The sequence below is a fragment of the Phascolarctos cinereus genome, unplaced genomic scaffold (genome assembly GCF_003287225.1).
Source record: "Phascolarctos cinereus isolate Bilbo 61053 unplaced genomic scaffold, phaCin_HiC Scaffold_9;HRSCAF=440, whole genome shotgun sequence".
NCBI lineage: Eukaryota > Metazoa > Chordata > Mammalia > Diprotodontia > Phascolarctidae > Phascolarctos > Phascolarctos cinereus.
Window position 1 is genome coordinate 144,758,578 of NW_027556402.1, and position 25,049 is coordinate 144,783,626.

The window sequence follows — 25,049 nt, forward strand, 5'->3', positions numbered from 1 at the left end:
TACCAGGATTATTGCGGTATCAAATGAGGTTTTATGTACATAAAGCTCTTTATAGTATTAAAACATCATATAAATACTGGTTATTATCATTGGTTAATCATTAGCCATAAGAGCAGAGGTATACTACTTTCTGAAAATCCCTGATAACCAATAGCCTAGAAGCTCTTGGATCCTGAAATTTGTAAGGACAATTATAAAAGTACTTGGAGCACTCATTTTTTTTTTAAAGTACATGGCATGTATCAGTAGCTTCTAGCCATAGAGAGAGAGTGAAATATAGAAACCAGAGAGCCAGCCTCCACATCCTATATGGGTTACATGAGTATGAGCAAATCACTTAGCTTCTTATTGCCCCATGAAAACCTCTAAAAGTATAAGTTGAAAAATCATATTGTTTAGATCTATTGCTAGATGGGTTTCCCTATTCCAATGAAATCACAGGTTTGATTTCTTTAAAATCTATAGTAAAATGTTGGAAGGAAATTATAAACTTCTACTCAACATAGTTTATGAATATCAAAACCCTTTCCACCTTGATTTTTATGTTACATGATTTGTGATGGATGTTTTAAAAAAACATTCTGAACATAGATGAGGAGTTATTTTCTGCAGATATTCAAAGGTATTTGTTTTTTTTTTAATTTTAATGTAGTCACAGTAAAGAAATAGGATATACAGTGAAATGGGCTCTAAATTGAGAGTTAGGAGACTGGTCTTGACCCTCTCATTTTGTGGCAGTTAGATCTTACATGAGTACCAACCTCTCGAGGTATCAGTTTCCTCATTATTAAAATGGGAAGGGGGATTGAATAGATATGTGGGATAGATTTCAGTGTTCATGAACTTGGATGGGAAAAAAATTACATCTTCATTTTCCCTTCATATCCCTAAATGAAATTTAGCATTGATTCTAATATTTTGAGGTGTCCAGAGGCTTTACCAAACTGCTAAAGGGTTTGACACAAAAAATGTTAAGAACCCATGGACTGGTTGATATCTTTAGAATTCCTTTTGGCTTTGTATTATTTAAACATTAGCTAAAACCTTCATTCCTTATAATCCTATGATATTCTAGCAACGTCTTTCCTTATTTTCAATTAGAAAATAGGTATTAGAATCTAAAAACAAAAAATATAGAGGAATTGTTTGAGCTTAGAAGAATAAAGTGAAGGCAGCCAAACTGGAAAGAATTGACTCTAAAACTAGGTTGCTTTTATTTTCAGGTGTTCCCGTATCACCTTTGGCAATACAGACAGACAAAGAGTTACAGCTGTGGAACAAGGTAAAAAATTTGTCATATCCTTTCTTCTTTTAAAGCTCTAGCTCAGATTTTTAAAGATAAATTTGAATGTAATCTTTTTCCCATGCTTTAAAATTAAAAAAAAATGTAGTATTGTAACTGAGCATTGGAAATCTGTGATTTTCTGTTTTAACAAGTTTACATCTTTTATATTTACATGACAATCATTTTTGGAACCTATGCTCACACTTTCATTAAAACTCCTCTTATAGCAAAGTTAATTAAGTAAAACATATGCCACAGTGACTAATCTGACAATATAATCAACATTCTGCCTTGACAAGCCCCTGTGCTGTGACAAAGAATGAATGTTTAGTTATTTATTGTCCAGAATCATCATTAGCTTTTTCAATTATTCAAATTTTATTTTCCTTTAATGACATTTCAATCAGTTAATACTCTTTTAATTTATATTGTAATTATATATGTATATATGTATGTATGTATATATATGTACATATATATATATATATATACACACACACACATATATATATTTGTGTGTGTGTATGTGGCACAGTGGATAGAGTACCAGGCCTGGAGTCAGAAAGACTCCTCTTCCTAAGTTCACATCCAGCCTCAGATACTTACAAGCTATATCACCTTGGGCAAGTTTCTTAACCCTGTTTGCCTCAGTTTCCTTGTCTGTAAAGTGAGCTGGAGAAAGAAATGGTAAACCACTCTAGTATCTTTGCCAAGAAAACTCAAATTGGAGTCACAAAGAGTTGGATGCAACTGAAAAATGAATCAACAACAACAAGAATATAATATACATTATATAGACATACATATTATATATGTGTGGGTGTGTGTGTGTGTGTGTGTGAGGAGAGAGAGAGAGAGAGAGAGAGAGAGAGAGAGAGAGAGAGAGAGAGAGAGAGAGAGAGAGAGAGTTCTGCTTATTTCATTCTGGATCAGGTCATATAAAGCTTCCCATGTTTCTCTGAATTCCTCCCATTAGCCATTTCTTACTATAAAATAATATTACATTATTTCTTAGAACATTGTTTTTTTTTTCAGCCATTCCCCAACTGATGTATACTCACTTTATTTCCAGTTATTTGCTACCATTAATATTGTGGTATATATGAGATCTTTGTCTTTAACTCCCTTGGGGACATCTACCCAGTAGTGGGATCACTAGATCAGAGGATACGGAGAGTTTAGTCACTTCTCATATAATTCCAAATTGAAATCCAAAATATTTAGCCAATTCATAGCTGTACCAACAGTGTATTACTGTGCCTGTCTTCCCATAGCATTGTCAATACTAAACTTTTCCATTTTCTGTGGCCTTTGTTGACTTGTGGGTTTGAGGTAAAGTCTATTAATTATTTTAGTTTGTATTTATTTTACTATTAGTGTTCCATAGCATTATTTCCAAATGGTTATTTATAGTTTGCAATTCTTCTTTTGAAAATTAACTTACTAGATGATATCTTTCATCCCATTTGACTTTAGAGTAATTGAATTTGGTATATGTTTGTGTCAATTCCCTTTATAACTTGGACATCTTTCTCCTATCAGTTTGACGCATTCATTTTTTCCCATTCTGTGGTTTCACTTCTGTCTTCATTGATTTTATTCATGCAAAGGCTTTAAATGATATGAAATTGAAATTGTCTAGTTTGCTTTTATTATCTCCTCTATTCCTTGTATAGTTAAGAACTTTCCCTTAACCATAGTCAGGAATACCTTTTCTAAATTTTTATAATATTCAGGTTGAATCTCCATTTTGAACTTATGATATATGGTGTAAGATTTTAATCTAAACCTCAGTTCTTCCAAACTGCTTTCCAGTTTTCCTAACCAGTTTTGTTCCAAAAAAGGGAAGTTTATACTCATGTAACTTATATTTTCACTTTTATCAAACAGTGTGGTACTGTTTTCATTTGTTTCTGTTTCTTTGTGATCCACTATTAGTATTTTTTATTTGATTTTACTATTTTCCTATTTTCAATTTCAAGCAATTTTTTTCTCACTTCTTCCCCCATCGAACAACAATAAGTTCAACAACTACCAAAAAAAAGAGAGAAAGAGAGAGAAATAAAATCCTAGTAACAAATATGCATAGCAAAGAAAAGCAAATTCTCTTTTTGGCCATTTACAGAAACATATGCCTCATTCTGCATTTTAAGTCCATCACCTCTCTCAGGAGATATGCAGAATGCTAATCTTTGGTGTGCTAGAATCAAAGTGTCCATTGCATTAGTTTTCTTCTTCTTCTTCTTCTTCTTCTTCTTCTTCTTCTTCTTCTTCTTCTTCTTCTTCTTCTTCTTCTCCTTCTTGTAAGGAAATTGGGGTTAAGTGACTTGCCCGAGGTCACACAGCTAGCAAGTGTTACGTGTCTGAGGCCAGATTTGAACTCAGGTCCTCCTGATTCCCGGGCCTGTGCTCTATCCATTGCACCACCTAACTGCCTCTTCTCTTAAACATTTTGACATTTCTTACAATACAATATTCCATTATGTTGATGTGTCACAATTTGTTTATCCATTCCCCAATTGGCGGTACCCCCTTAATTTTCTGTTTTATTGCTACTATGAAAATAGCTGCTATAAATATTTTTATGATATGGGTCCTTTTTCATTTTCTTTGATCTCTATTATCTAGTATCACTATTATTTTTAAATATAATTTTGGTATAATTGATAATGTGGAATAATTCTTTCCAATGTTCTGGAAAAGAGACTATAAATAGAACATATTTGGCTTCTAAATAATTTTTAAAAGTATAGAAATTCAAAAAACTTAGAATGACATATATAATAAAGGTGAATGAAGATACAAACTAGAAATACATCTATAAATAGAATAATACATATGATTAATAGGATAGTAGATATAAATATACAACCATAAAAATATGTATTATTTTGAAATCATCTATAGTTCTGTGGGTGATATCTGGAAAAATTTTTTGAAAGACAATACTAGAAGAAATACAAAGTATAATGGAAAATTATTGCAAATACTTCCTTTTGAAGTAATAATTTTCCTTTCAATTTTCCTCATATCAACTTAACAAACAGTAACAAATTAAAGTATAATATATAATCATTAAGGATTGCATATGTACTGCAGCATGGACACAAATAATAATAAGGTTACATATGTCTAATTAATTTTATATTATGTCAACTTGTTTCTTCTACTTGGTTTATTTCTAGTATATAAATTACCTTTAAACATCTCATCTTATATAGTTTGAATGTTTTTTTCCAACCAATAAAGTTTAAAAAGTAAAAGGGAAGTGATTCAAAACAACTGTCCACAAATTATAATTCAATATACCTTCATCTAACCCTTCTTATAACCCTGATATAAGAAAGGTTAGCACTCATTTTCTAGATTGGCTTCCTTGCAATTCCTCAAACAAGATATTTCATCTCTTGATTCAAGGGATTTTTATTGGTTATCTTCCATGCTTGGGATGCTCTCCTTCCTCATTTTCACCTTCTGGCTTCCCAAATCCCACCTTCTATAGGAAGCCTTAATTCTAGTGCCTTCCTTCTATTAATTATTTCCAATTTTTCCTGTATACAGCTTAATTTTATATAATTGTGCGCACATTGTCTCTACTATTAAATTGTAAGCTCCTGGAAAATAGGAACATTTCTTTTCTTTGCATTCCTAGTGCTCAGCACAGTACCTGGCACATAGTAAGCACTTAATGTTTACTGACTGACTTACTGAATCACACACATTATACATATGTATGTATGTATATATATATATATATATATATATATATATATATATATATATATATATATATATATACATACACATATATATTTGGCCCATGATATCTTTGTATCTGTGTAATATATATTATCACAAGTCTTCACTGTTTTTGAAGACTTCTCTAAAGCTTTAAAAATGAGTGGCTATCTGCTAATACCTTTCACCTAATATTGGGGTATCATATAACTGTGATTAACGGTCCCATTCTGGTCCTAGGAGGTTTCAGAAGGACTTTCCTATCATCCACAGCCTGAGCTGCCATGGAACTTCATGAAAGATACAGTGATTAGTAATTAAGTGACTTTACCATTTTAAATCCTCTAGATGAATTTTTTAAACTATTGCTGTATTTTCTGCTAGTCTGATAGCTCAGATTCTAACTTATATTTTCACAGCTAGATAACGCTTGTTCCAGTTTCCTGTCTGTTGACCCTCAGCCTCAGGTAAATTCAGCTAGTGAATGTTTAATGTTTGTTTTCTTGTGTGTTTGTTTATAATGCCGGTAGGTTTGGTGCTTCTAACAGCAGGCAGCAGATATATCATCATCTCTTTTGTATACCTGTTAATGCCAATGGTTAAAATACTTACTATCCATTTAGTAATGGGGAAAACCTTTAGTGAAAACAACAATACGATGTTTGTCCTCAGCATTGCATCTATTTTCATATTCTCCCATGACCCAGCAAGGCTTCCAGGGGTGGAAGCAAAAGAGTAGCCACTGGGAAACTTGGAGACAAGTCACATGAGAGAAAATAACTAAAAACATTCCCCCTTCCTACCCTATCTTCAACATGCTAATTCACATGCAAATATAATTGCTTAAAAATGTAACTATATTTGTCTGAATACAAGATGGTTTAAAATACAAGCCATACTCCTAAAATAAGACCTCTAAGAAAAGGAAAAGAACCCAAACACACTGAAAAACAAAGTTGATTAAAGGCTGCATTCAGATTTGGAAAAATACATTTGGACAATGATGATGACATTATTCCATATTCCTCCAACGCCAAATACAATTTTCACTGAAGTTATCATCTATTCTCTGATTAGTTCTTCCTTTCTTTTTCCTGTCTCATTGGAGGATGTTTAGAGGCAAAAGAAACTGGTTGAGAATTAACTATAACATGTTCAGATCAGAGGTGGATAGTTTGTTCTAGATGCTACACAAGCCTATCCCCATATGTGTTTTGATTGGATTAGAGATAATCGCTCCAATAGCCAAGTTGTTACCATCAGATAAACCAAAAGCATTTTAGAAAAATCTAGATGGGCCATGAGAAGGACACTGCCTTTGCTAATTGGATCTCTGTGTGCTCCTGGGAATAAATAAATATGTACTTTGCTGTTAAATGAGAAATTTAGCCCCTAATGTCTGGATTTCCTAAAAATTTCTTCTAGGTATCCAGTGAACTGGAAGACCTTTGCTATATGATTATGGGGATTTTACCAAAACCACAGGTAATTTAAGTTTTAAAATATTCTATTTTAAAAGCTACTAATTACCTCATAGAATTCAAACTAGGAGAAAATACTCCTGTTTTCTTATAGCTGTTCTATATTTTAATTTGCTGACTGTCATGTGAAAACTTACTATCAGGAGAAATAGGGAAAAAAGTTGAAAATGAAATAAAAGATAAATATCTATATCTTCTGGGGTTGACAAATTAGCTTTAGGCTGTTTCTCTTATCTAGTTATTTCCACAGCTCCACTAACAAAAGGTGTATTCTAATAGTAATAATGAAAAAGTCCTAATCAGCTATCCCTCCCTTCATTAATTGGGTTACATTATCCCTATTCATTTCCCTGACTGGATTCAGAGATGCCAGTTAGTATAAGGTAAGTGGAACAATGGAGTTCATTTTTATAAACATATTAATTTTGCCTTCGACTGTTAGAAAAGAAGCTGGGCAGCTAGGCGGTAAAGTGGATAGAGTGCTGGCCCTAGAGTCAAGAGAACCTGAGTTGAAATCTAGCCTCAAACACTCACTAGCTGTGTGACCCTGGGCAAGTCACTTAACCCTATTTGTCTTAGTTTCCTCACCTGTAAAATAATCTGGAGAAGGAAATGCCAAACCATTACAGTATCTTTGCCAAGAAAACCCTGAATGGGGTCCCAGAGAGTCAGACATGACTGAAACAACAACAACAACATTAGAAAAGAAATGTGGCGTTATTACAGACAATTAAAAAGAGAAACACTAAATATTAGCAAGAAAAATCACCAAGTAGGAAAATGTGTTTAGTTGTAAATGTTTAGTCACAAAGATTATTTAATAAACTTTTGTATATTATTTCCTAGAATATTTCAACCACATATATGTGAGATGTTATGAAAAAATATATATAATGTATCTTTTCCTCACAGGAATCAGATGAAAAGGACAATACCAAAAGGGTAAGGTGCTTTTCATATCTTGTCATATACACATATACAGAGTGTTCCAATTCAATAGTATAAAATTGCACTAAGACTTTTGGGACATGACATGTCTGTATATATGTGTGTATGTCTCCCTGAATAAATATGTTTATATAATGTAAAATAAATATATATTTATGTAAATAAATGTCTATTTAATCATTAATGTTCTATAGTAAAATCCCATATTTTTTTTTTTAAACAGTTCTTATTTCATTATTCTAAGACACATAATTCGGGCAACTCAGATGTTATGGTAAGTAGCAGAGCCACTTCTTATGAGTGTAACTAATCTGGACTTATGTTCATTACCAAAAAAAAAATACTCTTGTTATTAGTGGTTTATCTAATAGTTTTAAATTCAAGGTAAAGTTGATTTGAGTTTTAGAAATTTATCTAAAAATGAGTAAATGCATATGTAAATGCATTGAGCATTGTAAATTACACATAATACATGCTGTAAAAATACAGGACTTTTTAGTCTAGAGCTGCAAGTTGATTTGTGTAGGTAACTTCTGGTGTGCAAACTTTCTTTGCTGAGACAAATTGGCACTGTTGCTATAATTAGAGAGTTGTATGTAACTTAACTAAATTGCCCATAAATGAAATGTGTTGGAGGTAGAAATGGAAAGCAGGTCTTCCTGACTCCAAGGTCAGTCTGCTATCTGATACACCAGATTACTTCTATTATATTATTATTAATACCACTGATAATAATAATAATGATACCTTTAATGCCATTAGTAATAACATGATATCATTAATAATAATATTTAATCTGGATCTGTGATTTCATTAGTATAGTGAAATCCCTCTGTGAATGTGGATTTGCAACTGCTCTTCAATTTATAATCCTAAAGAGCTGAGTCCCTGAAACAGCAAGCAACTTGCCCAGGGTTGTAAGATAGCCAGTGTATACAGAGGCAAGACTTGAACCCAGGTCTTCCTGATTCAAGGTCAGTCATTAAGTCACACTACCTCTTGTTACATTGTTATAGCAGAAAAAAAAATTTTAAATAGAAATAATTTTATCTAAAAGGACTAGCCACTTTTATGAGTGACATATTTATTGTGTTTAGAATAATTTAAAATTGATATTTGTCCAAAATGGAAAGAAATCTTCTAGGTACAGATTTTTCCCTTGTCCCTAAATAAATGCTCAGTAACTATTTAGGTCCTTAGGGAAGAAATCTCTCTCAGATAACTAAGAGAACTGTATCTGGAATTCAGTTTTTCCTGTGAAGTTCAAGTTCATTTTAAAAATAACTAATTTCCCCCTTTTTGTAAATACTTAAAACCCTCTACATTAAAATAAAATACGCTAGCCTTTTTTGAAAAAAATGTACTAATAAGAGCTCTGAGTTAATGGACTTTTTCAGTGTTCAACTAAACATGCAGTTTAATGACTAAGTCTAGAGCCTAGTGTATTCTAAACTTCTATATCTCTCTTTTTTTAATTAGATGGTGATAGCATAAAGAATTTTAAGCCAAATGCTTCACTCTTTTAAATATTTAGTACATTAGATACTCAGAGATGTCAACTGAGATGCTGTTATTGTAGAATTTTTCTGAATGAGTATGGTAGATTATGGCATGTCCAGTTATTTTATATAAGAATTGCAATAGTTTCTTTTAGTGAATGAACTTGACCTTAGTGAATAAACTAAGTTTTAGCCACTGCCTTTTAAACAAGCAACATGTATACTTGTTTCAGATGTGCTTTCATTTCCCTCCATTTTGGCATTCTGAAAAAGTGCAGCCCACTTTTCACCTCTAACCTATCATTGTCCTTTTTGTGTCCACTGTGGTCTTGTTCAGTTTGCTTCAATTTAAATGCAATGCCCGATGCTAGATGTGTCAGTATTATGTGTTTCCAGGGAACCATTTTTCAGTGTATAAGGAATCATCATATCTCACTGACTGGCTTTTTACCAGATTCCAAACCATCCCTCTGAGTATAAGTTTGCAAGCAAATGGCCAGCGTTTTGGGGCTGCAACAGCATAATGTCATAATACCATTAGATGACCATTGCATTTGCTGTTGCTGATGTTAAGGACATGTTTCTTCATGTTGTTAATATCTGAGCTAGGGAGAGTTCACCTAATTCACCTCTCAGATGAAGAAACTGAGAAGGAAATGACTTGCTAATTTAGTGTCAGATCTGGGACCAGCAGAATATAAGGTACTTGAAGGCAGGTACTACATCATTTAGGTTTCTGTTCTCCCAATACCTAGCTCATTGCCTTGCACATGGCAGATAATTAGTATGTTTGTTGTACTGAATTGAATAGGAGCCAGGTGTCCTGATTGCTAGTTGAGACACTTTCCATTACAAGATGATGCTTTTCCAGAACTAATGAAGTAAATTGACAAAAATGATAACTTTATAACCACCCTGAATAAAATTCAGGGGATACAACTCTAACTTTGCATCCAGTAAAAATCTATGGCTCAATTTCCCATGTGGGTTTATTAAAGTTGTCACATTGCAAAGTACTCCAAAGAGACCACTCTAGTTCAATCTTTAGCTACTTTTCTCCACGTATGACTCCCCAGGAGCCATTTTGTTGGGTAAAGGGCAGGGCCAGGAAATCATGGTTGCTCACGTGTCTCATGTATTCATGTCCTCTTAGTCGTCTGTCGTCCATCCTTTGCTGCAGCTCGTTCCTCAACTCCATGAGAGAAGAATGAAGAGGTTCAAAGTGGACGTATGTAATATTAACTGCATGTTTGCATCTTCATTCTGTGGTATAGCTCTGTCTGTGGATGTGCAGTTTGGGAGTCTTAGAAAATAGTCTTTTAGGTACGATACCTATGCCAGAGAAATGCATAGACCCTTAGAATTAGAATGGACTTTAGAGAAAATTGAATCCCACGCCCTCATTTTATAGGTGAGGAAAAAGAAAGGAAGAGAAGTTAAGTTACCCAAAGGTAACTTAGTGGGAGAATTAACTCCATAATACAGATTTCTAGCTCCTACATTGCATCATGAATGCCAAGTTAATTTGATTCTTCCAGTGAGACCCCTGAGCATCCTTATAAATTCAAGGACCCTAAAATGTTTCCTTCCTAGCATTGTATCCCATGTCCACTCCATTTTTAGAAAGTGTGGCCCAGCACTATGATACTAAAGTTGCCATAATGATTCCCTCATCCAAGAGGAAGTCAACTGGCATTTTCTAGCAAGAAGGTCTCTCATCCAGCACCATGAGGATATAATAGCTATTTCATACAAGGCATCTCCCAATAGTAAAGACTCTTGCCACTTTATAAATAGAGGCTATAAACTGGTTGGTGGGGGGGGGAGTTTCCGTAGGGGGATTAGAAGATTTTGTTGTTGAGTCGTTTTAGTTGAATCTGACTCTTCATGACCCCATTTGGGGTTTTCTTGGCAAAGATACAGGAGTGGTTTGCTATTTCCTTCTCCAGCTTGTTGTACAGGTGAGGAAACTAAGCCAAACAGAGTCAAGTGACTTGCCCCAAGGTCACACAACTAGTAAGTGTATGAAGCCAGATTTGAATTCAAGAAGGTGAGTCTTTCTGACTTCCAGCCCAGCATTCTGTCCACTGTGCCACCACCATTCCAGCACTATTTATCTCTTCTCTGTGTTTATGCTGAATAGCTACCAATATCCTATTTATGAAAAAAGTAGGAGAGGATAAAGTTTAGGAACCTAATTAAGAAGGTAAATGTAGATATCTTATTTTCACACAAATAATTAATCAAAAATATATAAAGCTCAGTATATGTGTATAAGATAGATATAACTGAGTTGAACATTTCTAAATACTATAAAATAGAGAATGTATATTTATTTAGGTTAACTTTTGTTTCCAATTATGGAATATTTTTGCCTATTCAAAATAAATGCTTTCTGGCTTCATTTTCTAAACCCATAATTTTAAAATAACTACAATTAAATTATTTTATTGAACTTAGATGAAAATGTTACTTTCAAGTCTAAATATCTTACCCAGAGTCATTAAAACTATGCCACAGCGCTTCATACTTTTATCACAACTTTTTAAAGCACAAGCTAATGTTTCAAATTAGCATTTAAAATATCCACAGTTTAATGGGAAAAGTCTCTTGTAATTTACTTTTATGGCAACCATATTTCTCCTAAAAATAAAAAAACTGCCAATAGAATGAATTCTCAGGAATCAAATAGCCTTTGGAAACTTTAGACACAAGTAATCTATGTAGTACCTTGAAACTTTGGAATTGAAGATAGCACATTAATATATTTTTATTCCAGAAATACTCTGCAACTCGAAGAATACTTAATTAAACTTGACATCTTGAACAATATTCCATTTTTTGTTTATCACTTATCATCTAAGTTGTAGAAAGTTTCTTATAATGTAGAAAAGCTAACAGTGATTCAGCTGGAAAACATTATCTCAATCACATTCTTTCTACAAACAAAACAAAGTATTCTGTTATCTACCCTTTTAGGGAGTTTATCTAAATTTTCAATGTTAGCCTCGAACCCAATTCCAAAATCTCTAGTCAACTAAGTTACTCTTACCTTATCTACAGTTTGCAAGAGGAATAGCAAACTCTAAAAGCAGATGTGTGCTGGTAAAATTTTAGCAACTAATTTGAAAAACAGGTGCACAACATACTTTTAAGTTTAATTTGCATTACCAACATTATCTCCATAACTTTCTTAAGTCTAGCAAGCAACAAAAAAGTCTCAAGCTCTGCTTTGCAGTTTTTGCTCATTTCAGAGGTGTAAACGCTTACACTGAAAATTTAACAATTGGCTCTCCAACAGGTTCATGCTGGTTGCAGCATACCTCTGCAGAGGGGAAAGACACTATTTGATATGTCACCACAACCTTTGCTGAGCTTGGGTCACCTATCAATTAGACATATATTTAGATAACGAAATACTTGAGTTATAGGAGAGAAAAAGCAATATGTGTAAATCCATTAAGGTATTCTATACTGTCTTATTGCCATCCTTAGATTTGGATTACCCAGAAGCTTTACTTTTTATTTCCTACTTTCTACAGTTAAAATCTCTGTAACTTCTACTAACCAACTTCCTTTGCATTTTAACTTTTCCAAAAGTTTCTTTCCCAGAGAAAAGGAAACTAAAGATGACACTCCTACTTGAGGGTCTTCCATTTCTCTGTACTTTGAAATGCAAGGATAGCTTTTGTGTCTTAGGATGGAATCAAGATATAGGAACAGTGGGTGGAATCTACAGGGAGGTAGAAGTCAGAGCAACAAAAGAAATATCTGTCCTCTCCTGGTTTAAGTACATGGAAAGATCACCTCCCTTATTCTGGATACTTGGTGTGTATCTCTAGTCTAAGAATAGATTAATTCGAAAGATGGAGGGAGCTCTCTACTCTGTCATACCAGGTCCATTTCTGGAGTAGGGCATTCATGTGTGGGTGCTAGATGGAATATGCCATGGTAGTAAGAGGGAGGAGAAATTATACCATTCAAGGACCAATGGAAGGTCCTGGGGATTAATATCTAGGCTAATATTTAAAGAAATTTCTGGAGATGAGATAGAAGATTTCTATACCCAAATATTTGAAGAGTTTTCATATAAAAGAGGGAATACACTTATTCTGCTTGGTTAGAGAACGGGGAATCAGTGAATTAAAGCCATAGAGTAATGCAGATTTGAAAGTTATTGTAATGAATGGCTTCCTAGAAATTAAACTGCCCAAAATAAAATGGGTTTCCCCAAGAGGTAGTATATGTTCTCTGACAATGAAGATCTCCAAGTGTAGACTAGATTACCCTTTATCAAGGATATTATAGAAGAAAATTTATACTTAAAGTAAAGGGTTGAACCAGATGATAGTTGAGGTCATTTGCATGACCTCTGAGAATCCATGATATTATGATGGTAAATTATAAACATTTCTGTTTACAAGCATGCTGTCTTATTACTTCTCTTCAGTATGTGCTAATATGCCTCCTTATTAATAGGAGGTAGTAGTTTGTGCTCTGCCCTGGTCAGATCTGGAAGGACTGGAATAATGTATTGTTCTGGGGGCCACTATTTAAAAAGGATATCGATTGACCAAAGAATGTCCAGAAGAAGACAACCAGGATGGTAAAGGGGTCTTTGAGTCCCTGTCATATGAAGATCAGTGTGAGCATTTAACCCAGGAAACAGAAGACTCTGCAAGGAAGTGATAGTTCTCTCCAGGTATTGAAAGGGCTGTCATGTGGAAGAATAGTTAAACAGAGGCATTCATAGAGTATGTCTATGGAATTGGATTTATTCTATTTGGCCCTAAACAGGAGAACCATGTGCAAAGAGTGAAAGTTAGGAAAAAGGCTGATTTAAGCTTAATCTCTAGCAAAGCTTCCTAGCAACTGGGGCTCTGCAAAAGTTAAATAAATAGACTGCCTCAAGAAGTGGTGGGTTCCTCCTCATTAGAAGACTTGACCAATTGTCAAGTATATTCTAGTAGGGATTCTTAGTTGAGTTTTTTTTGGGGGGGAGAGGTGCCTAGGCAATGGAGTTAAGTGACTTGCCCAGGGTCACACAGGTAGTGTCAAGTGTCTGAGGCTAGATTTGAACTCAGGTCCTCCTGATTCCAGGGCTGGTGCTCTATCCACTGTGCCACCTAGCTGCTCCCAGATTTTAGTTGAGTCTTTTTTATATTTTTTGGCTTCTAGTAGGGATTCTTGTACGTATAAGTTGACCAGGTGGTCACTGAGGTCTCTTCCATCTTTAAATTCTGTGATATGCAAATAAATAATTTATATGTATTATTATCTATTAATTATTCCTTTACCCATGAGATTTCTAGATAATGACTAATGAATACAAGCAATAAAAGTTTAACATGTATTTTCTGTAAAAACAGTTTTCAGGATTTTGCTAGAAGTCAGAAACATTACTTAGAATTACATCATGTGATTTAAAATTATGATTCTAGACCAAAAAAATGTGATGCTAAACAAAACATTTTGATCATTATTACAATACTGGTTATAATAATGTTAATTAACAATGTTAACATGAATTAATTGAAATGTTACCATTTCCATTGTTAACAATAGCACTGTTAATAATAGAAGTGAGACAATTCTAGGGAAGGTTAGACTTATATTCATGCCATCTTGAAACAATTACATGAAAGGTGTGAAATTTATCCATCCTCTCTTTAAGGCATTAAATGAGACACCCCTTATGCAAATAATTGTTTACAAATATAAGCATTATCTGGCTTATTGCTTTGTTTCTGTTTGGCATTCTTATGGCACTACCATTTTTCCAAATGTAATAAATTGCAAAAACCTCTGATTGTAAGCTGAAACATTATTAAACAAAATATAATTTTTTTTGGCATGTCCATGTCAGTTAGCCTTGATGTATATTCCTATGAAAATACCAAGTTCTTCTTCTGTTTGTTTGTTGGGTTTTTTTAAGATTTTCCAAAATCCTCTTCTACATTCCTAGAATCATGTGGCTGAGTTCTGGAAGGCAGCTCAGAGATCATCTTGCCACAAGCTCTCATTTTTACAAATGAGATTAAATGAGTTAGCCAGTGATACCCAGGCAGCATGACCTTCTAATGCCAAATTTGGTTATCTTTCCACAACACACTCTTCTTTGTTCCCATGATAATAAGAATACATGTAATCAATACTTTTAAAGACATACTTTAAAATGTTGTGCTTATTTTCCACTCAAAAACCATTCTGTGGTTAAGTTTCTATGCAGGGTCTGTCAGGTCACTTAGGAGTTGAATGGGTATACTAGAAAAACTTTCTAAAGCTGAATTCTATTGTGTTGCATAAGGAGGAAAATAATTTTAAGTTTAACATTCTGGTGAAGTTATATTCTGAAACTCTTCAAATGCAATACAATAAATAAAAATAGCCCTCATCTCCATCCTCTTATTAAATTTTAGATTTGTTTTTATTAAGTTCTTTTATTTGATTCATCATTCTTTTTTTTCTAGGAAGAATTCCAAGGACCTGGAAGAATGCAAAGTCGGGGTTACTTTTTATTCAGGGTATGATCATACCATGGTTTGTTTTTTTTTTAAAGTCAGTTGTTAGACAACATTCAAATGCTGTCAATGAGAATAGAGAACTATTTTAAACTGTATTTATATATGTGTATGTATGTATTATACACACACACACACACACACACACACACACATATATATATATATATATATATATATATATATGTATGCACATATCTGTATATATTAGATGCAGCATAGTGTAGTGGATAGAGAACTGGCCTTACAGCCAAGAAGACTTTGGTAGTCTTGATTCTTCCCTTGGGAAGTCCTGATTTGGACATACACTGGTTGTGTAATCGCAGGCAACTTACTTAACGTCTCAATGGTCTAGGAAGTTCTCTAATACCATAAATTGCAGAGTCTATGTCAACCTGAAGAGGGAGGGAGTTTTCTCACCAAGAAGCACTCTATACCAATGAAGTCACAGAGCCAGTCCCTATCCCTATATAATACATGTATATGACACACACATGAAATCATTGGTATTAATTTCAATTTTGACTAAGGCTGTATTTTAAGACTATTTCATTACCCTCTTTACCCTACTAGATAACAACCACAGGTAAAATAGAACAGCTTGATGGAATTTTTTCTGGATTTCCCTAAAAGCTTTCTAACTTGGTAGAGTTGGAGAAATGGGATTAGAAATATGAGATCCTGGACAATCAGGTTGACTGTTTCCATGACAACTCTGACTTTCAATGTACTCAGAGTAATATATGGAGCAGTAATATAGACAGAGAGTCCAGATAATTGGCGATAGGACTAAAGTTTTTATATGGAATTCACCTGGGGTGGAGGCAGGGAGAACTGGGCTTGTACTTTCCTTCACATAGACAACTTCCAGTAAGGAAACTCCCTGTAACAATGCAAAGTTAATTTACTAGTCTCAGGAAGCTGCCTGGAGAACTAAATGGCTTGAGATTTAATCCTGCCACTAAGTTGGTATTTTACCAAATGAACCTTTTGACTTTTCTCTGGCTCCACATTTATAAATGAAGCTAATAATGTACACTTACTTTCCCAAGTTGCTTATGAAAAGTAAGTAATGAATGATACTATAAATATAACACATCAATAGTTAATGATTTCCTCAGCAAGGGCACACCCTTGCAACAGAATCTCTGCCCCTCCAGAATTTAGATTGTCTTGCAGAGTTGATGTGACTAAAAAGTCATTACCTTACATCCAGCATGGGGCTAAGTCTCTTCAGACTTAGCCAGGCTGATTGATGACAGGTACTCTCAGGTTGAAATTCTGACAACTGAGGAATCATGACTTTTATCTTTGTTTAGGGGTATTTGTTAACTATTTCATGCATTATTGCTTATGTGGTAACATTCTTCTTTAAAAGAAAAAAGTATCTTTTTTTTTAATAAAAAAGAATGTTATTTGCCTTTTTTACATATCCAAAAAAAAATAAGTTACAGACAATAAAGGCGGTAAAAATCAACATTCTAATAGGTACTCATAAGTGTTGATATCCCTTCCAGTAATACAGATCACAAGTCATATATGCCTATTTATCTCGAGCAATACTGGTCTATGTCTTCCCACACCCAAAGTGCTGGATGCCCTCCTCGAGATACTATAACATGAAAAAATGAAGAATAAGACATAATATCATAGTATAATATGAGGTATATTTTTGAATTTAAGTTAATTTCCACATTTATTCACAAGAGCCAGGCGTATTTCACGTATAAGGAATCTCTGGGACCAACCATATACCGCACTTATAGAAGCTATAGTGACTCTCTGGGGTCACTAAAGTATCATTTAACTAATTAACTAAGTAATTGTCCCAGTGTATCAAGTAGATTGAAAGTTAAGGTAACTTCCCAAAGTGATTATACCCATGTCGAGTCTAGGTCAACAAATATAATTGAGAGTAAGTCAAGAAGAGCTTGATTAAGTATTTTATTATCATATGTTCGAAAGTTTTCTCAGTAATGCAGGGCTTTTTGCATTTGTTGCTGCTGGTCCTGTTGCTTTTACCTAAGAAACTATTCCCAAAGCTCTTGCTTCTTTAATACAGGGTGTCCCAAAAATCTTAGTGCAGCTGTAAGCTTTAATAAGCTTTAAACTACACTAAGACTTTTGGGACACCCTATATATTTTTAATGTACTGACTAAGCCTGATCCCATCAGGTCTATTTAGGTTAGCATCAAACTAAAATGTAGATGTATTCTGTAAAGCTATAATGACAAAATAAATTCAAAATGAGAGCTATTACCTTTTGAATAAAACAGAAACCATCTGTTAGTTAAGCTGAGTTAATTTCTAATTTGCCTTTGTTATTTTTTAGCCACGCAATGGAAGAAGGTCAACAATTTTCCACTAAAAGGTACTTGTTTCATATTTTAACCCAGTTTCAAATGTTCTCAAAATAAAGTCTATTGAAGTTATTTTCATTGTATTAACATATGTTTGACCATATGTTCAACTGTGTGTGTGTGTGTGTGTGTGTGTGTGGTATGGAAACTTTATGAAATGAGTCTTGTTTTCATGGAGAGGAAAGTGGGGTTGGAAGGGAAATAGTAGAACTTCAGCCATTCTTATGAGTCCCACAGCATCAGGTAACTTTGATCTGCTCCTGTATGCCTTGGGCTACACTAATGGTAATGGGAATATAGTGAGGAACAGAGGAACTGTCTACAAGCAATCAACACTCAAATGGACCTATGATCTCATTGGTTTTGAATTCTCTCCAATGGTGTTGGTTGTAACACTTTCATGCCTGCAGATGCTATGCAATTTTTGTCCATATTCTCCCAAAAGTTGGTCACAGGGGGTCCACTCAACATGCTGGGGGTCTTCCTTGATTTCTCCCCCCATTGCAAGAATTCTGATAGTACATCTGTCATCACTCACATGTGCCGTGTGACCTGTCCATTTTCTCATCCTGTCATACAATTCTTTGATGACATCCTTTTCTTCTATTCTTTGGAGTTCTTTCATGGTTATACATTGCAGTTTGCTCATACCCACCATGCACTTCTATCGCCCTCTGTGTGATATTAAGAAGCTCATCTTTAGTTCTTCAGGAGCAGCAGCATTCCACATTTTGCCACCACATAGCAACGTTGACAAAATGTTAATATTGAAAAACTGGGCCTTTGATTTCATAGGAAGAGATCTGTAGTTTCCCAAATCAACCCAACCTGCTCTTCTCTTCCTTTTCAACCCCAAGCCCAGCTTTTTGTCCATCAGCAATGTCTCTCCCATATGTCGCTGTTGGATGAGTTCTATAGAATGTCCATCCAAATGCATACTGAAGTCCTTCCAGGTTCTTAGGACCTATCAGAGTATGTTTCACTGATAAAGCTTTCAAGAAATGGGGCCACCTCCACACCATGACAATGCCATTCATTAGGACATTAGTGGAGGCTAGAAGTTATATAAGGATTTAAAAATTCATTTCAAGAAGCATTTATTAAGCATCTACTATGTGCCAGGCACTGTGCTCATTCTGGAGATATTAAGACAAAAAATAAAACACATCTTGTCAAATAATCACCAAGTTGTGCAATTCAGTTTAAGACATGACTTAATTATCTAGATGGTGGTTAGATCTTTCTTAGTTGCAGTGGCTTCTGGATTTACTCCATAGATGGAATTTAAGTTTACTTTTTAAGAGTACCTATAAGATTTAAAAATATAAATGTAGTACAAAAATAAGAATTTGCATAAGGATACTTAATTTAAAAGAGACTCTTCATAATTCTTAATGGCATCAAGGAACCTTATACATTACAAGTGAGTGGTATAGTAAAGCATTTTGATATTTTGTTGTTGTTCAGCAGTGTCTGACTTTTTGTGAACCCATTTGGAGTTTTCTTGGCAAAGATACCAGAGTGGTTTTACCATTTCCTTCTCCAGCTTATTTTCCAGATGAGGAAATTGAGGCAAACTGGGTTAAGTGACTTGCCCAGGGTCACACAGCTAGTAAATGTCTGAGGCTGGATTTGAACTCAGGGCTTCCTGACTCCAGGCCCCATGCTCTGTCCACCGAGCCTCTATCCATTAGCCACCACTTTGATATTTGGATGAATGTAAACATAAGCACAGCTGTTGTTACATTTTAAAAAAAGCATTATCTAGGGGAAAAGAAGAAATCTCAGCGGTTTTCTCTTTGCTATGATGAAATGTTTCAGTGTGTATATATCTTTAGTATGAAACTTCTCATGGTAATTTCTTTATCTTGCAGGCCTTTGAACTACTTTCATGTTGAAGGAGTGGTGGTGCAGAGAATGTTTTTTTTGCTCAAAGAATATTCCCTATTAATTGTACAATTGAGAATTCCCTGGAATGTAAATGCATCCCAATTAGATTTAGTTAAGAATGTAAATGTTTCTTTAATTTCATCTTAAAATGTTTGCTAGTGGTCTAGCACTTGCAATTGTGTTTAATAAAACTGTGCCTCTTGCATGTCTGAAACATTGTTTTCTTTATCAATATTTTGTTGTTCTTGAAATGAAAGACAATCCATAGAGAAATGATGTTAATATTTTATCTCATCCTAATGAAGGTACACGTGTGCTTTTATGCTTTCAGGGATAAAAATCAATGGAATATTAAGAAACAACAACAACAAAGGAGTGGGAATATAATGTAGCAGGCAATACAGCTTCCCACCATACCAAAGGACTTTCTGTGCCATTGCTGACAATACAGCTTCCATAATACCAAAGGACTTTCTGTGCTAATGCTAAACTCTTGTCATGCTTAAAAAAAATCAAAGTACATGGGGGCGGGGTAGGTTTTCTGAGAATACAAAATTAAAATATTGTGATTTCTTGAGATTAACTAATAATTTATCAATGAGCCCGATTAAGTAAGCAATCCGTGGTTTTTCAGATTTCCTTCGGAAGTCATTACTACCATTTCTCTTCACTAAAGTCTTCCCCTAATGCGTGGAAGCGCCCTACACTTTAGAAGGCTGTGTCAGCTTAGTGCAAAATCAGGCTGCAGCTCCTGTGCAGGCGAGGCTTAGAGTTAGGGCCAGAGACTGACTCAATTAGATAGATATGGATACATAGATTAGATAGACATCTGAAGTCCTCAGAACAGTTTAACGAAGTTTAAGAAGGCTTATCATCGAGTCCTCAGCAAGGAAAACCAATTGTCAGAAAGGTTGTGATCTACCTTGAATACCCATGAAATCACAGATCTTGGGAGAATTTACTAACATACAACGGTGCTAAACTAGCAATGCTCAACTTTCTCACGATAACGATAAGGATGCGCAGTGGATCGATCCATCGTAGTTTTGGAGTTCGTTAGGTCTTTTTAGCAGGTGGTGAATGAGGCTATATACAGTATCATGATGGGTTGCTATGGCATGAATTTTCATTTTTTCAAGTTTATGATGAGTGACTGTCCCAGCTCTTCATTTGCTAAAGCTGTGAGGTGTGGAGTATTAATTTAAGCAGTAACTGGCTGCAGAAACGTAGTGAATAAAGTCAGGGTCAGGAAGACTGGAGTTCTAACTCCCCCGTCTGGCTTCAGTGACCCAGCTGAAGATACTCCACTTCAGGCAACTTTCCAGTTCTTTTTGTCCGCCACATCACAGAGTGGTTGCTACCTACCTCTGTGAGAGGAGTTACCAAGCTTGATGAAACCATATTTCCGTAACTCGCTGATACAACCCCGTCCATGATCGAAAGTCTGGGTCCGGATTCGCAGAGATAGAGCACTTCTCCCTCCGACGAGCAGCCGATAAAAGACACTCGTTCCTTTTGCTTTTTATATTTTGTTATATCGAAAGCTGGGGCTTGGAACGCTGAGATGGATCTTTGGACAAAAGAGGGGAGCAGAAATGATGGCGAGGGTCTCTTTCTTTCCGTAATCTTGCGCCTGGAACTAAGGAGCGCACCCCAGAACACATCCATAGCGAAGTCTAGGTCTCTGCGTTCTCGCGCTGGCACCCTCTCCGTGAAGCTTCTCGGTTACCTGGCAACGAGACCTTATCGGTGGAGCATCAGAGGATTAAGCAGTTCACTGGCCCGCGCGGCTAGGCTGGGATGGGCTCTGGGCAAGTGTCCCGAAGAAGAGTTCGAAACAAGCCTGGCCCCGCACCTGTTCAAACCTTCAGGGAGCGTGCGCGGGCACGCCAAACTGTTGGAAAGCACAAAGCGCGCCGGGGCCGTGGACTCGCAGTGCGGCGGCGGAGGAGAGGAGGGGCTCGGGGCATCCCAGCTGCCCCGAGCTGCCCTAGCCCTTTAGTCCTCAGTGCGGGGCAAGGCTTCTCTGTCTACTTCCTTCCACGTAGCCCGGAACGCGTGAGGAGGGGACCCGTACACCATGCAGGTGAGTTGCTGGGAGCGGGAAAGGAAGCGGGGATTGTAGAGGGAGTTTCTTGGCCTTGGCGAGGAGAGGTGGAGGGCGAAGAGGGGTACACAACGAGCACACAAATCGGCCCCTCTTCCGGAGTTTGTCTCCAAAAGAAGGAATCCCAGTTATAGAAAGGAGGCTGGGATTTAGTATGAGAGCACTCGGCTTGGCCCTAAACTTGCTGTGTGGCCCTGGACAAGTCACTTAACTTATTTGGGCCTCAGTTTCGTCATCTGTAAAATGACGTTTCACTTAAACGGTGTCTAAGCCCCTTCTAGCTTTAAAGCAATGATCTTTTGATCCTTGTGCATTTCGAGGATTACTGTACTCATTCTGCAAAGAGACCCAGCGTAAATTACCACCAATTGCATCCCAACCCTTCTGGTTAAATGGAGCCTTTGCCTTATGTCGTTCGTTAATAACTCACCCCGAGGTAAAATTTTAAGGTTCATAAACTTCTCGGGGTGAGGGTGGGTGAAACTGGCTAGTAATATGCTGGGGTCACATGGATACAAAGAGGATGTAGGAGCCTAGGTGGAGACTTTATTCCTTAGATTCAAACCCCGAAGAAAATCTTGTTCCTGGAGAAGTTTCTTTGCTTTGAATTAGCCTGACCGAGACTTTCTAGAATACTATATACTTCTAATGATCTATTTCATTAGAGCAAAATTTCCATTTTCTAACATCTAATCGGCAAAGAATAAGTATCTTTAACTAAATAATCCCTAAAGTCCTATGTAACTCAATCCCATGATTTTATTTGCATAGATATCTAGACCAGGCTTCTTTACTTTAAAAATTGTTAGGCAAGTAAATTATATACAGTAATTTTAAAATTGTGCTGGTTCTGTGTTCTGGAATTTAAAAGGGACTAGAATGGGTCGAGTAGAAGTTTGGGATTGAAATATGCTACAGCTTGTTAATTTGTGAGGAAAGCACTTGGTAAACATTAAGGGACTGTTAGGTGCCACCCTTCTGTTCGCTCATCTCTTTCCCACTGGCAGAAAGATTAAATACTATTTCAAGGAAAATAAGATGTAGAGTTGAAAGGGACATTGAACTTACCTATCTAGCGCAACTTCATTTTACAGGCGAGAAAACTGAGGCCCACGTGAGTTAAGTAACTTGCTCAAGCCATTAGATAGTAAAAAGCGGGACTAGGATTCTAGTAATTTGACTCTCCATCCAGTCCTCTTGCTTACTACACAGGATTTTATCTGCCAGGAATGGATTGTGCCTTTTATTTGCTATTAAGTGCTAAGTAGGATAGACTAATAATATGGAAGAAGTGTGAGCCATTGTTTGGAATGGGATGTTAAAGAGGCTTGGGTAGAGTTAGGCAAGAGGGCAAAATATGTGAAGTAAGATAGCTATTTGACACTTTGCTGCAAAAGACACCATTTTATTATTTTAGATTTATTAAGATTTAGTCGTCTCATTACTACAGAATGCAGAATAAAAAACAAAGCAAGAGCAGCCAGTTAAGAGTGTCTTATTTGCTTTTGCTGAATTTTATGAATTTTCCAAAGCCTTCTATTTAGGGATTGCTTACACTTTAGTTTTGATCTTAGTAGTGTTTCATTCCAAAGTACTCCTCTCCCACGACTCACCTCACAGCTGATTGTGCTTATTTAATAACCCTGCATGGGTTGTTGGAGAAGAATTGAAAGCATATAGAAACTAATATTAGTAAGTGTGCCAAAGGTTCTATGCTATATCATTGAATTCAAAACTAGTCATCTTAGGACCCCCAAATATATGAATTTTGTATTGTTATGAATGTAATAAAGTTTGTTTTTGTCACTTGTAAAAGTAGGTCTAATTTGGAGGCTCCTACAAAGATATCTTTAGTTGAAGAATACCACTTTAGAGGCATATTTATTGTTTACAATTTTTAATTGATATTTTTCATTTTTACATTGCCTAAATTTCTCCCTGTTAGCTGTCCTCTAAGAGAGTTATGGGTTGTGGTTTTTTAAAAAAATTTTTGTTCAAGGGGGAAGAGGAAAAAAAACTCAGCAAAACTAATCAGTACATCAAAAAAAAAAACCTGTCATTATATGTAATGTGAAACATCTGTTATCTCCCCTCCCCAAGGGGTGGGGGAGGAGGTATCTTGTCGTATTTATTCTTTGTAATGTTGTAATGTATTCTTGTAATGTTGGATTGTTTTGTAGTGGTTCTTTCCATTTACATTATTATAATCATTGTGTATGCTGTTTTCTTGGTTCTGCTTACTTTACTTTGTATTATAAAAGTCTGTCAATGCTTCTCTGTCTTCTTCAAGCTCATCCTTTTTTCCAACACTGCTATATTCCATTCTATTCATTACCACAGTTTGTTTAGATATTCTCTAATCAGTGGACACCAATTTTGTTCCTAGTTCTTTACTGCCATGAAAAAAAAGTGTTTCCATACATATTTTGGTGCTTACAAAGCCTTTCTTTTTTAAATCAACGAGCTTCTTTGTAACTAGGAGTGGAATATCTAGGTGAAAGGGTAGGGACATTTTAGTCACTTTATTTGCATAGTTCAAAATTCCTTTCCAGAATGGATCTACCAATTCATGCTCCACCAACAATGCATTAGTGAGTCTCTCTTTTCACAGTTCCTTCAATGACTGTTCCCATCTCTTGTTATCTTTGTAAATTTGCTAGACTCTAGAGGTATATTTAAGTGATAATTCAACCCCAAATTGTTAACTAGAAAATTAACTATATATTGTTTTAGTCCTTGCAACTCTGAGGAATTTGAGACATAGCATATTTGTAGATGCTACAAAAGTGGGACAGAAAAGTGACATGTTGAAAGACAGAAAGAATTCAGAAATATCTCAATAGACCTAAAATGGTGAACTAAATCTGGTAAGATGACATTTCATTGGAATAAAGGTAAATTATTATATTTGAGCTAAAAAAAAGTTGACAATTATAAGCTCAGATAAATATGTGTAGAGACAGCAACTCATGGTGGGACTATAGTAGACTTCAAGTCCAATATAAGGCAACACTGACATTATGGCCACAAAATTAATGCGATCTTAGGTTACATTAATAGAGAGTCAATAGAATAAGAGAGATCATTCCCACTGTACTCTGCTTTAGGAAGACCATGTCTAAATTATTATGGTCAAATCAATTCAACAGACTTTAAGTACCTACTAAGTGCAAGTCACTGTATTAGTCCCTAGAGGTAGACAGTTGAAACAGTCTTTAC

The 25,049-nt window shown here is 35.4% G+C and overlaps 1 protein-coding gene, 1 long non-coding RNA gene and 1 other non-coding gene across 3 annotated transcripts in view; all 3 read left to right on the forward strand.

Annotated features, from left to right (window-relative positions):
- Positions 1-1,221: 1,221 nt before the first annotated feature.
- Positions 1,222-6,509, forward strand: LOC144455319 (uncharacterized). The gene is made up of 3 exons (XR_013484041.1): positions 1,222-1,282; positions 5,443-5,490; positions 6,449-6,509. It is a non-coding gene; the product is annotated as an uncharacterized LOC144455319 (long non-coding RNA).
- A 902-nt stretch (positions 6,510-7,411) lies between these two features.
- Positions 7,412-19,850, forward strand: LOC110200176 (uncharacterized). Its single transcript, XR_013484182.1, has 6 exons — positions 7,412-7,446; positions 7,676-7,726; positions 10,105-10,179; positions 15,422-15,475; positions 17,806-17,844; positions 19,708-19,850. It is a non-coding gene; the product is annotated as an uncharacterized LOC110200176 (transcript).
- Positions 19,851-21,526: 1,676 nt separating this feature from the next.
- Positions 21,527-25,049, forward strand: part of PDCL2 (phosducin like 2) — a 33,816-nt gene continuing 30,293 nt past the window's right edge. The window contains exon 1 of the mRNA XM_020975341.2: positions 21,527-21,809. Coding sequence (XP_020831000.1) covers positions 21,804-21,809 — 6 coding nt within the window. The 5' untranslated portion in view covers positions 21,527-21,803. The remainder of the gene's footprint in view (positions 21,810-25,049) is intronic.